This window comes from Protopterus annectens, chromosome 9.part0 (assembly GCF_019279795.1).
Source record: "Protopterus annectens isolate FY-2018-M chromosome 9.part0, PAN1.0, whole genome shotgun sequence".
Lineage (NCBI taxonomy): Eukaryota > Metazoa > Chordata > Ceratodontiformes > Protopteridae > Protopterus > Protopterus annectens.
In genome coordinates this window covers 1413239315-1413253023 of record NC_056743.1, presented here as the reverse complement: position 1 = coordinate 1413253023, position 13709 = coordinate 1413239315, and the positions used below count along the sequence as shown (strand labels likewise).

At 39.7% G+C, this 13709-nt stretch overlaps 1 protein-coding gene across 1 annotated transcript in view; it reads right to left on the bottom strand.

Annotated features, from left to right (window-relative positions):
• LOC122810691 (myoferlin-like) overlaps positions 1–13709 on the bottom strand; it is a 1883765-nt gene that overhangs the window by 1692507 nt on the left and 177549 nt on the right. Inside the window, 1 exon segment of the mRNA XM_044082260.1 lies at positions 7126–7203. Within this exon segment, the coding sequence (XP_043938195.1) occupies positions 7126–7203 (78 nt within the window).

Genomic DNA, 13709 nt, shown 5'->3' with positions numbered 1-13709 from the left:
TACTGAACATGTCTGTTAGTAAACAATGCTTTTCTTACAGCATTAATATACAGTGCTGCAGCAAGCTACTTATTCAGGTTCATTAATTTTATTCACACATTTTGTGACTACTGACAATCTAATTCTCAGACACAGGGGAGTCAGAGCCCATCCTAACACTGTGGAAAAGGCAGGGAATGTAATCCCACACAAAGTAACAGTCTATCACAGGACAAACACACATGCTCACTTCACACACAGCAAGCAAACCTATGAGCAATATTACACAGCATCAATTAATTTACAGTACGACTCTGGGATTTGGGAAAACCACAAAGTACACAGCAAAAGAACACACAAAGTCTCACCGGAAAGCTCCCCAGTCAAGAACCAAACTGGAAAACCAAGTGCTGGGAGGCAGCAACACCAAATGTTACACCACTGTGCTGTTCAACATTTAGGTAATAACACCTATTTCATGAAATTTAATTTGCTGAGGTTGACATAGTGCACCCTAACTTTCTTCTTGCACACGTAGCAATATCAGGTGACTTAACTGCAATAACCACTTTTTAGCCATGATGACAAATACTTAGAATACTTTAAATGGAATATATCACAAAATTACTTCCAAATGCAGTGTATCCAGGACCATTCTATTTTATCTGCTTTAACACTTATCTGAACAATTTTATAAAATGACAGTTGATATAAAGAAATTATATACTCACCATAATGTTTCATCTGTGTTATCCATTTATATACTTCCACAATATGTGTGTTCAGCTCCAATCCTTGGATCCAACTCAACCACTTTTTTATAGCTTGTGGATACTACAGGCTCGTGAGCTCCTCCCTTACCCATACTGCAGCAGTCCCCCTATTTCCTCAGATATTGTTTGCTGCCCTTTATTGATATATATCAATGAAATGAAAGCTTTTATATTGAAAGTCATTATCTTGAGCTCAAACAACAGGAACGTTGGTTCCTGTAAAAATTTTCAGTTCTTCCAGAAATCATCAAGAAATAAGGGCAGGAGGCTGGAGGGAGGGGAGGTGAGAAGGAATGAAAATGGACAACATAGATGGAACGTTATGGAAAGTAGATAACTTCTTTATCTGATGTTGTCAATTTTCATTCATTCCTCAACATGTAGGACAGAGTCCTCCAGCTACTTGAATCCCGGGTGAACACTAAGGAAGAATATTCCCGAGTACTGTTGAGCCGAAGGCTGCTCTTCTCCTAGAGACCAGATCCAACTTGAAATGAGTGATAAATGTATGAGGATTAGCACCATTGCAGCTGCATAAATATTGTCCATGGAAGAACTGGATAAAAAAGCTGATAAAGTTGCCATGGACCTGGTTAAATGGGCTCTTAAAGGTTTTGGCAAGGCCAGGCCAAACTTGTTATAAACAAAGGAGATGCAGCCGGTTACCCGTTTTGATAAAGTTACTTTGTAACTGATTCTCCAACTTTTGTTTCTGAAAAGGATACAAATAACTGATTTTCTAAACTTCTCCGATCTGTGAAGATAGAAACATAATTGTCTGTGAACATCTATAAATGCAAAATGTATTCACTACCAAACATTATCGGACTGGAGTTCTGCTGTGGCGACCCCTAACCGGGATAAGCCGAAAGACACAACAACATTCTCTATTTGAAAAATTTAGAAAAAACACAGGGAGGTTAATAGATTGATTATTGTTAGATCCTAACACCACCTTAGGAAGAAAGGAAGGACACATTCTTAAGGACACCCTATCCTTATGAAATATTAAATTAGGAGACTTAGAGGATAAAGCTTGAAGTTCTGAAATTCTCCAAGCCAATGTTATGACTATCAGGAATATAGTTTTCCAAGTCAAATATCTGAAATCATATTTTGCAGCCAGTTCAAATGTTTTTTGAGTCAGGGCCTATATCATTAAATTCAGATCCCATGGTAGACTAGGATCTTTAAAGGGTGGTTTGAGTAGAAAGGTTCGTTTTATAAATGTCTTACAAAGATGTGAAGAAGCCATCGTGGAATTATCATCTCCAATATGGAAATTGGAAATGACAGCTAACTGAAATTTACCCGTGGAAGGACTAGCCCCATCATTAAAAAATGAAACCAGGAATTCAAGAAATTTATGTATTGGTGCTGAAAAAGGATAAATGTCTTTCTGCTCTACCCATAAAAACAAACCATTTCTATTTACTCTTGTAAATTTTTTTAGTGGAAGCTTTGTGGGAAGGCAAAAGAATGTGGCATATTGGGGAAGAGAGCTTGGGTTGTCTGGCTATCAATGGAATTGGAGAAACCATGGGGTCAACTTTAGGCCCAAATTGTCCAGGTGAATCATGTCTTTTGGGTGAGACAGGAGGCCTGGAAATGGTTCCAGAATCCTATGTGGGTAAACTACTTGAGGCCAAAGGAAGGGAAACCAAATTTGTAGAGGCCAGTAAGGAGAAATGAGGATGACTTTGCTCTTCAACATGGATGCCTTCTGTAGAAATGTGGGGATCAAGAGTTGGGGAATAAGCACAGAAGAGACCTGGGGGCCAATCATGCAGGAAAGCATCTCTTGGTGACTTCCCCAGCAGAGGGATTAGGGCAAAGAATCTGCTGCACTTGTTCATGTGAGATGCAAATAGGTCACAGCATGGCTGGCCCCACTGGTGAAAAATCATCTCTGCCACTTCCTTGTTGAGAACCCACTTGTGAGGTAATAGTATGGATGTGCTCAACTTGCACGCTATCACACTGGATTTCCCCAGTATGAGCACTGTTATCACAAATCAATTTGATGTGATCACCCATTGCCACACTCTCATAGCTTCTTGACGTAAGGGGTAAGTTCTGGTTCCTCCTTGTTTGTTGATGTATCATACTACAGACATATTGTCCATTTGAACTGCAATAGTTCCAGAAGGGGGAGAGTCTTGGAATGCCTGCAACACTAGGCATACTGCTCTCATTTCCAGTAAGTTGATATGCATGTTGGCCTCTTTGGGGGACCAAGTGTCTTGGACAGTCTTTCCCAAGAAATGCCCACCATCACATGACCTGGGAAGTGTCCGTGGTCATTATGGCCTTGGGCTGAGGAAGGAAGAATGGATGACCTTGTAGTATTTGATTTGAGTGAATCCACCACCAACAAATGTACTTTTTTACATGCCTGAGTTATACTGATCTTGTTGGACATAGCTTGATGTAGAATAGACCACTGGGTTCCTAATGTCCACTGAAGAATTCTCATACGGTATCTTGCTAACGGAACTACAACTATCACTGCGGACACCGATCCCTTTTTTTTTTTAAATCAGAGGGGGTGACAGACAAGTTTTGAATTATTTTCTTGACTTGGAAACAAATAGTTAGTACCCTTGGCAAAGGAAGAGAAGCTGTCATTGATGTTGTGTTGAATAAGACCCCTATGAATACTAACATTTCTGATGGTTCTAGTTGAGATTTGTTGCGGTTGATTGTAATTCCTAGATTGGAACAAATCTGGAGTACATAGTCTGAAGCTGCTATCAGAAGATGCTTGTTCGAAGCATGTATGAGACAGTCATCTAGATAGGGCAGCACCTAGAATCTCTGCAGTCACAAATGAGCTGCTACAAAGGGGAGTGCTCTGAACTGGAAATGACTGGCTCCCAGCCAGAAGCATAGATATCTCGTGGGCCATCTGTTCATTTTTATGTGATAGTATGCATCCTGGAGATCTATTGAGCACATCCAGTCGTCGTTGTGCAGGAAAGGCAATATGGACTGAACCATGACCATCTAGAACTCGGTATGCTGCACTGATTTGTTCAGAATGCTGAGATCCAAAATTGGCCTCCAGTCCCCTGTTTTCTTTGGCACTAAAAAGAATCTTTAAGTTCCGGACTCTTTCTGGTCTGGTGGGACCTCTTGGATGACAGTTTTTCCTAGCAGCTTTTGTATTTCTAGAGCCCCTATTTTCGTCTGACTGGGTGGAACATCAGGAAGTTTTTTACTGATGAAGGTGGAAGAGAAAAGAGAATTATATAAACTCTGGAAATAATCCTCTGCATCCAAGTATCTTTTGTAATGTCTAACCAGGCTCTGTGGTGCAGAGGTAAGCGACCCCCAACTGCCTCCAGAGGTGGGCAATTGGGCTTCCTTTCAGGAGCGCTGATGGGGTCTATTAGAAAAAGAATCTCTGGACCCCTGGTTCTGTGGACCTCCTCTGCCATGTGGACAGTGTATTCCCCTAGAATGTCCCCCTCTGCTCCTAGAGAAACTCTCTCCACATGAATAATGGAATGGACCCTAGGATTTCCTGAACCACATTTTTCTACCACTTTGTTGATTCCTCAAAAAGGATCTTTCAGGAGTCGAAAAATGTACACCCACTGCAGACACGGTATTGCCATCCTGCTTACACCTGAAGTGTGTGTCTTTAACCCTTGGGCAAAATAATGAACTTCCATCAAAGGGCGCAATGACAAAAGATGACTTCTCCACAAAGTCACCCAGGAGCATCCAGGCATGCCTCCTGATGGAAATGCCTGAACTCGCTGCCCTTGAGGCTCCTTCAGCTGCATATATGAGTCCCATGGAGGAATTAGATAGATTGCATGGTTGCCATCTGTGAAGCAATAGAAGTCTCTGCCTCAAAAGTACTGGTCCCAGAGAGGGATTTTGAAAGTTCTTTGATCAAATCCCTCTGTAATCTAGTGAATTGGGCCAAGTAATTCAGGGACCTGAGTGCAAAGGTCAGTGAAGCATACACATGCTTCCCAAATCTGTCCAATGCCCTAGATTCCCTGTTAGGGAGATGAACAGGGGAACTCTGTTCTGCAAGTTCCTTCTTTGTGGCTGCTGCTAAGACCATAGCATCCACTGGTACTCCTTTGCTCCAGAATCCTCTTTCCTTCAGAGGTGTCAGGATACTATCTGGTCTCTTGGGGATCACCTCAACAGAATCAGGCTCCTTCCACGCCCACCAAGAGATCAAATCAATGGGTTCATCAGCAGTTGGAGTCACTCAGGAAGTAGATGGACCAGAACCAAATGCTTCCAGGAATACTAATTTCTTCTGGGAAGGGTTAATGGTAGACCAACCACCCCATTGTCTGAGGATCTCTAAAATGTCTCCAAATAATATATGTCATCAGATGGTAATCTTGGGGACCCTTCCCCTTCACTGAAATTGGTATCTTCTGTGACTGATTCCTGAGGGGAACTCAAGTGCCTCCTCTTGCATTTCCTAGCAACTTCAGTGGCATGCTCCAGAAAAGTATCAGAAGAAATAATTATACTCTGCTGGGTAGCCTGGAGACTTTGGGCTTGCTGTCCCTGTGGAGTAGAATGTTGAGGCTTAAGGCAGAAAGATATCTAGGATCCAGAGAAAAGATCTGAGGAGTGAGGAACCATTTGGCTTCTAGAAGAGAACACTCTCTCCACCACCTCAAAGGTAGAATGCCCCAAGGAGAAGGAAGCCATCAGAGCTGAAAACACATGCTTCCGGACTGGCAGTTCCCTCTGACCCGAAGGCACATCAACCGAGGCAGAGGTTGAAACTGAACTATTGAATGCTGAGATTCTGAGGGGCAGAAAGGGCTCCTATGGCTTCGGAGTAAAAACTAATGCCACAGCCCCAACAATGATGCTTTGATTCCAAGAACCATCCTGCTCAGACACACTCGGAGCCAGTGCACTCAAGGAAGATATCGGATCTGAAGATAAAGCAATCGTCGGATCCAATATAGATGGCGTCGGAAGTGTCAGATCCAAGGCCTCTGAAGCCTATGGACAGACTGGAAAAGGTGCCAAGATGGGTAGTGTAGTACTAGTAAAGGTCTCCAGACCTGTGGGGGTAGGACCTGAGAGAACTCCCATCTGAATTTGTGCTGAAAGAAACTTCCTCATCATTCTGCCTACATCAGCTTTTGTGAGACTTCTGGAAGAAAGGGAAGAAACTATGGAGGGAGATCTTGAGTAGCAGCATCTTTCTAGGAATGGGGATGGGAGCCAAGAGGGGAGAGGATCCTAGAAAGATGTATATCTTGTTCTAGGAATAGGCTTCTGATCTGAACGAACTGGATCTGAAGAAACTAATCTGGTATCGGATGAAATCAGATCCAAAGACTTACCCTTAGGATCTGAAGTCTGTTTTTTTTTTAGGTAGTTCCATAGTCAGATCCGAAGAAGAATGAAAGGACCTGGGCTGGTTAGAATGTCTTTTCTTGACCTCTTTTTTATCTGACTTGGAGGTTTGAGCCCCAGTACGTGAGTCTCCAAAGTCTGAAGGAAAAAGAACCTTGAGGATTAATTTATTCTTCCTGTCCACCAGTGCTCTTGGATTGAAAGCTTTACAAATAGAGCAGAAAGACTGCAAATGGTCCAGACCCAAGCAGTACACACAAAAGTCATGGGCATCAGGCAATGAGATTTTATGCCTGCACTTGCCATCTTTTTTAAAACCTGATGGTTTATCCACCATTTTAAACTACTGAACACAATGGAAATACTAATCTAAGAAGACAGAAATTAAGTTTTTTTTAAAAGAAAAGAGAAAGTGTACCAATAATGGTATTACTAGAATTGCAAATAGGTAAAGGGAAAAATTATTGATAATGGTATAGAAGAACTACCAAACAGTATCAATAAAAGAAAAAAAAATACCAGTAATGGTAAAAAAGATTCATTTTAAACATGTGGTTTAAGGGAGGACAATTTAATGAGAAAAGAAGTTTGAATAATACATTATATATATATAAATAACACTTATCTATAAACCAATGCTCAAAACCTGCAGCAATCACATCTGTACACAAAGGTGGCAAATGAGATCTGGGGAAAGAGGGGGACTGCTGCATTATGGATAAGGGAGGAGCTCAAGAGTTTGTAGTATCCACGAGCTGTAAAAAAAAACAGCTGAGCCAGATCCGAGGATTGGATCTGAACTCAGATATTGAGGAATAAATGAAAATTTTCAACATCAGATCTGATATTTTTTTAGTCACTGATATAACTTTAGTATTATTAATTACCTCTGTGGGCAATACCCACTGTATAAAAGCATTCACTGGCTTTAAGTAGAGTATATTATTTTTCAGACTGTTATCTTTAGCAAGTGATAACTGGCCCACTAGATACACAACAATTAGACTGCCTTGCTTACCTGAAAAGCTGCTGTTGTCCAGTGGTAAAAGGTTTCTAGCTTGGTAAATGTAACAACGAAGCTCAAAGTGAGATGGCCCTGTAATGGAAAATAGCAATACACAAACAAAATTAGACAAAAGAAGGAATTGTTTAATTAGATAAAATCAGATGGAATGCCTGTAAACAAATGACTCAGCTTAAAGCAGCCCTGGAAATTATATCTGTCAACTCTACAATTACAGAAAAGTGCACATACCCTACATGCAATCAATGCATGTTCATTTGTTTGTTGGTTTGTTGATATGATTTTTTTTAGATTGAAAGGTTAGTTATTGATTTAATTTTTGGGGGGATCAAAAGATTTTTCCATGGAATTACATGTGTTGCTTCAAGGAAACCTTCAGATCAAATTTGTGTTTCTTTAATTTTGGAGCCTAATTCTTTTGGTGACAGTAGGTATACTGTTTGGTTATGAGTCTAGAATTTAGTGGATGTATTTTAACTATAACAGCAAGTTTGTCTTTATCCTCATTGTTATGTAACAGTGGATCAATATGTAGGAAAAGAAAGTGTGTAAGAAAGTTGAAGGGCTTGTCTCACTACAAAATGCTTATTTTAGTTTTGGCATGAGGTTTTCAAGGAATGCTGTTTGATGAACAAATATCAACAAAAACATTCCTCCTCTAACACTGAGTTGATGAGTTATGGGGAAGCCATTTATTTACAATCAAAATATTAGTTTAGTACAGGTCTTTGAATGATGCTGCAATAGAATACATTGCTGATTTTAGATGTTGAATTTTCTTAGCAGGACATGAAATGTCCCTTAGATAGAAAGCTGCAAAACTATACCACATGGCCACCTCCAAAGGCAATGTGTTAGTCTTGATAAAATAATGGAATGTACATGGCTTCAAAAGCTCTCAAAGTCAATAAATATTGTCCCTGTAAGCAGACCTTTTTTCATGTACTCAGATATAGTGTTTGTAACCCTGTAGACAGCTGAAAGGGTACTATAATCTTTTTTATCTTCACACTGAGTTTTTGATAGTAGCCTACATGTATGAATATGTTCTTGCAGTTAATTATAAACAGTTCTCATCAAAACCTTCACTAACTGCATTACATTCCAGAAAAGTTGGTAGTGTAGTGGAGAGTGTGAGGTGTTTATGCTTATGGGCACCACAGCTAAAATTAATGATATACAGTTGGAGGTGCATGTGTTCAAAGCATTAATGTTAATAATATAACCAATGCTGTCAATTTAAAAACATTTTTTTCAGCAACTAATTTACTTTTTCCTGGCATTGCCTTTAGCTGGTCAAAAACTTTTCTGGATGATACATTTTATCATCCAGCAGTAAAAGGAATTCAGAATAGATGCCATTTTGTAGACAGTTTGTGAACATAGCTCTCAACTGTACAGATTTTCCCAGAATGTCCAGATTTTTGCCTCATATTTTTGGTCTGATCCTCATAAAAATTGTATTTGTATTTATTTATTTATTTTTTTTTTTGACAAATCACTGGGATGATCTAAGGATTAAAGTTACTAAATAATAACATGCATTTGGGTTTCAGAGTTCATATCCTTCAGAAAATGCAGGCTGACACAAATCCTGTTATTCTAGCAACTTTCTAAGTATATAAAAGCAATATTTAAAATGCGTCCCTATTTTTTGCTATTTGTCCCCCATTATATCAGGCTTTGTCCTGATTTGTTATGTTAACAGGTTGAGAGGCTTGTTTGTGAAACTAATGTTGTTCAGATCTGGTGCACTAAACCAATAACATAAATATTAATCAAACCAAGAAAAAGAGTGTCAGATCGGTGTTTTCAGAAATAACTACATGTGGTACATTACTTAGTGTATGCTCAAAGTCTTTATTATTTTCAAAGTAAATTCTGACTGCCCTGCATAAGGCTTCTGCTTCTGTTTTGTTCATCTCTGTGGCTTTTGTTACAGTTCTACATTCTCTTTATAACCACTTTACTGCAAATATTTGATGGAATCACAAGTTTATTTTGAAATCTCTTTAGTCTACAATCAGAATGACTAGGCCCTTAAGAGACCTACTTTAATTACTGTTATTGGTGAAAGTGATTTTTCCAAAACTGTAGTAGCAGTCAGAGCCGGATCATGGTCATAGGAGGCCGTAGGCAAGAACTGGACTGGGGCCCCCATCACAAGCCTTATCCTCTCCCATCATGACCTTGTTAGGCCCCCACATCATGATCCCACCATACCAGTATCCCACTATATGGCTGTCTCGCTCCAGTTACCATAACACACTGTTTAAGAGAGTCTTTAGATTTACAGTGATTCTACTTTTATAGTGACTGTGCAGATTTGAATTTTAAACTTCTATTTCAAAACTGCTGAAAAGTAGGTATCTACCAAACAAAAAAAAATGATACTGCAAACAGATGTAGCATAAGCAACAGTGAGCCTCACTTTCCTTGAGAGTTGAGACTCACATTGAAGTGCATCTGGCTTTACTCTACACCATAGCGCTCAACCAATCAGGGACAAATACAGCATAGCTCTCAACGAATCAGGGACAACTACAGAAATAATCAGAGACAATCGGTGACAATCTTTGACGCCCTTAAAACATTAGTATTATTAAGGTGATCTATTGACAGAATAACAGAATGTGAATTAACATACACTTTTATGTAGTAAAAAAGCCTATAACTCAAATTATTGTCAATATTCATCAAGGGCAATTCACTACCTTTTCTCCAGTCATCAGTCTTATGATGGATTAAGAGAGACAGTGAAAATTTTTGAGTCAAAAACAGGAACAGTTAAGGAGAGGTATGCTCTCATACCTCTAAACCCTTATTGCAACAAATCTGGACAACAACTGAAATAATGGCAGGAGAAAGGCCCAAAAATAGACACAGAGTTTAAATATTGCTCTTATTACATTAGAAACTTGCTAGAATAACAGAATTAGTGTTAGCACATTTTTTTCTGAAGGATCTGAAGGCTGAAACTCAAATGTATTTTGTTATGCCAATATATTCCTACTACCCCTGCTGCTTCTTCCCTACCTCTGCACCACCTATGAAAATCAGAACTACCTAGGATTCTACTACCCCAAATCCCAACTTCCACCCTGTTTCAAATAATAATGAACACTTAATGATCCCCATATCACCCATCCCTTTAATCCCCAAATACTACCAGCCTAATAGATCAAGTTACATCAGCCTAAAAACAGACATTATCAAAAACCTATAAATAAAATACTGAAACTTAACTTACATATAGTGAGTTTACACTGCAACCTCACAGTTTATGGAGACATCCACCCTAACCCAGGTCAATCCTCACCTGCTGCGATTAGATCCCATACCAATAATCCTACTCACATAAATCTGTCAGATAGGCCCCCAATTCATTCCTAGCCTGTCATCTAAACATCAGAAGCTTAAACAATAAGGTCCATAACCTGCATGCCCTCCTAGCGGTTCATTCCCCGGACATATTATGTCTCAAAGAAATTGGTTATAGCCTGCAATTAAGGACAACAAGGTACTACCCCCAGGGTATCAGATATATAGATTAGACTAGTCCACGAAAAAGGGAGGAGGGGTAGCCATACTCCATAAATCTAACCTGTCACCACAGATACCCAACAACCTCCCCAGGTTAATAATGCAGAAATTCTTATTTCCAAACTTCAAATCAAAAAAACAAATTTATGTACATTGCCTGTGTATACATTCCACTGGGTAAGAACATTAGCACCATAGAAGACATCCTACAATGGATATCTAGTAACTACACCCAAGAAACCATTGTTCTAGGAGACTTCAACATTGATTGAAACACCTATTCCTCAGACTCTCCTACTACACATGTTAACCTATATGGGTTCACTCAGACCATATCCTCCTCCACCAGGATTAATAAACCCAATAGCAAAGAGAGTACCCTAGATTGGATACTTATCAATGGCCATCTTCAAATGTATAAGTCAGGGACTCTGCCTGATGACATAAGCGACCACTGTCTCACATACATTATTAAACTCAAAGTGGACAACCCCCACCAGCCCACCTATAAAACAATAAGAAACAAATGAATCTTTAACCTCACCAATTTCCAAAATGAGCTCAAGGCTTGCAACTGCTCAGTTCTAAAACAGCTCCCACTGGATGAAGCAGTAGATTACTTCAATATGAAATTCCTTATGATCCTCGATTCCCATGCCCCTCCCTGCTCTGTTAGAACAAACATAGATAATGCACCATGGCTTTTAAAAAAAAAAAACAAATTCAAAATCATACTAAGAAACAAAGCCTGTGACACTTGGTGTTCAACTAAAGCCCCACCTGACCAACTTAAATATCAACAGCTAAGGAATGATACCAAAACATCCATTACTCTAGACAAAAAAACTACTACTGCTAGCTGCAACAGAAACATCATAACAAACCACAAAAGTTTTGGGCAGGAATTAATGAACACTTGCACCCAGTCCTAACCTCTACACCAGCACCCCCAGCGTCTAACCACAAATCTCCAGAGGACATTGTAAATTCCTTCAATGGCTTCTTCACTAAGACTATCCAAGCTCTAGCTAGCCAAATCACTCCCACCTGCTCTAATTCAGAGACTAATAAACCCAGTTCACTAATCTTCTTTAGCTTTCAACCGGTTCCCACTCCACTTATCAAAGCCTTAATTAAGAAACTAAAGCCTACAACCCTAGCTGCTGATCTCCTCCCTGCAGAGTATTTGCAAAAAGCTGCAGATGCTATTGCACACCCTATCTCAATATTGCTTAACAGATCCATTTCCGAAGCAAACATCCCCTCAATCTGGAAAATATCCCATGTTATACCCCTCCATAAAGGGGGCAGCTTCACTGCACTATCAAACTTCTGACCCATTGCTATTTTATCACCACTAGCGAAAATTCTGGAGAAATGTGTTCAAAAACAACGTATGCACCATCTAATTCAGAACAAGCTACTAGCTGACTCTCGGCACGGCATTAGGCCACACAATAGTACCACCTCAGCACTCCTCTCTTTCTCTAATGTCATTAACCACAACCGCAAAAACAACATACTAGCCTCAGCACTATTTCTTGATCGTTCTAAGGCCTTCGACATGGCTAATCACCAATTACTCATCCAAACTCTGAAGGCCTTCTACTTAGACCACCTTTCTCTCCAATGGTTTCAATCTCACCTGTCTGGAAGACAACAAGCAGTCCTTTGGCAAGGAAAGCTATCAACCTGTCTACCCATCACCCTAGGAGTCCCCTAGGGCTGTATTCTAGGAGCCCTACTACTCTATCTTTATTAATGACCTCCACTCCATCATCCCAAATGCTACCTGAATTCAATATGCAGACGATTCCACCTTTATCTGCTCTGCCACGTCCCTAACAAATCTTATGACATTAACCCAGAATACTTTCAATACCATCAAAAACTAGCTTACAAATCGCTGTCTGATCTTAAACCCTAACAAAACTAAACCGCTTCTTTTCTCCCCAACTAATGGGTCCTCCCATCCATTCTTCATCATAAAATCTAATAATGGCACTATCATCTCCACAGAAGCCCAAACCAAACTCCTGGGAGTTTTAGTAGATACATTTGATTTGCATATCAATCAAACTATCAAAATTATTAACAAAAAACTTGTCTCCCTTTACAAGATCAAACCTTTCCTTACTCCTCTTGCAAGAACTGCTATTGCCCGCTCTCACCTACATTCTGCTCTTCTCTATGCCTCTCCTCTACTCACCAATTTGAATAAAACCAATCTTAACAAGCTATTCTGCTGCTACAACCACATAGCTAGATTTGCCACAGGCTCGGCATACAGGACACATCACTGTCAAAACCTAAATCTCCTGGGATGGCTCGAATCACCCACCCTGTTGCAGTTCAACCAGCTCATAGCAGCACATAAAGTCCTCAATCATCCTGATAATACACCTGCACTCAAAAACATCATTAGCCCATATTGTAACCTCATCTAACAGACTACTGGCTCAAACATTCAAATCCAACAACTCAGCCGGGGATGCTCTGTTTGCCAACTCCGTTGGCAAAATCTGGAACGTACTTCTTGCAGACCTTACCCTGGAACCCTCACTTTCTCTATTCAAAAAAAGTCTTTAAAAATATTTTATATCTCACTGGCTATGGCCCTGCTGTAAACCTGACTAGTACCGTCTCCACAACTAAACTGCTATACCATAACTTTACTACTAAATCTACTTATCTTATCTTATGGTACAAATAAATGACTGTAAATTTTGCTTGCTAGACCACTGTTGTAACCTGTGCGAGCTAGGCATTTACTATTACTATTACTAGAGAACTATCTGTGCATTATGTTTTAAGTATTGTCTTGATAACTTTGTGTACTATCTTTTGGAGCATTTCGCTCTGGGCCTCCGATGAAAATGGACATGTATCCAGTCGGATTATCCCAGTCAACAAATGTAAAATAAATAAATAAAAATAAAATATTTACTGACTCGTGACCATGAATTTATTGGAAAATGAAAACCAACCATGGACAATTGACTACCACCATGTCCTCTCTTGCAGCCTTTCACTCA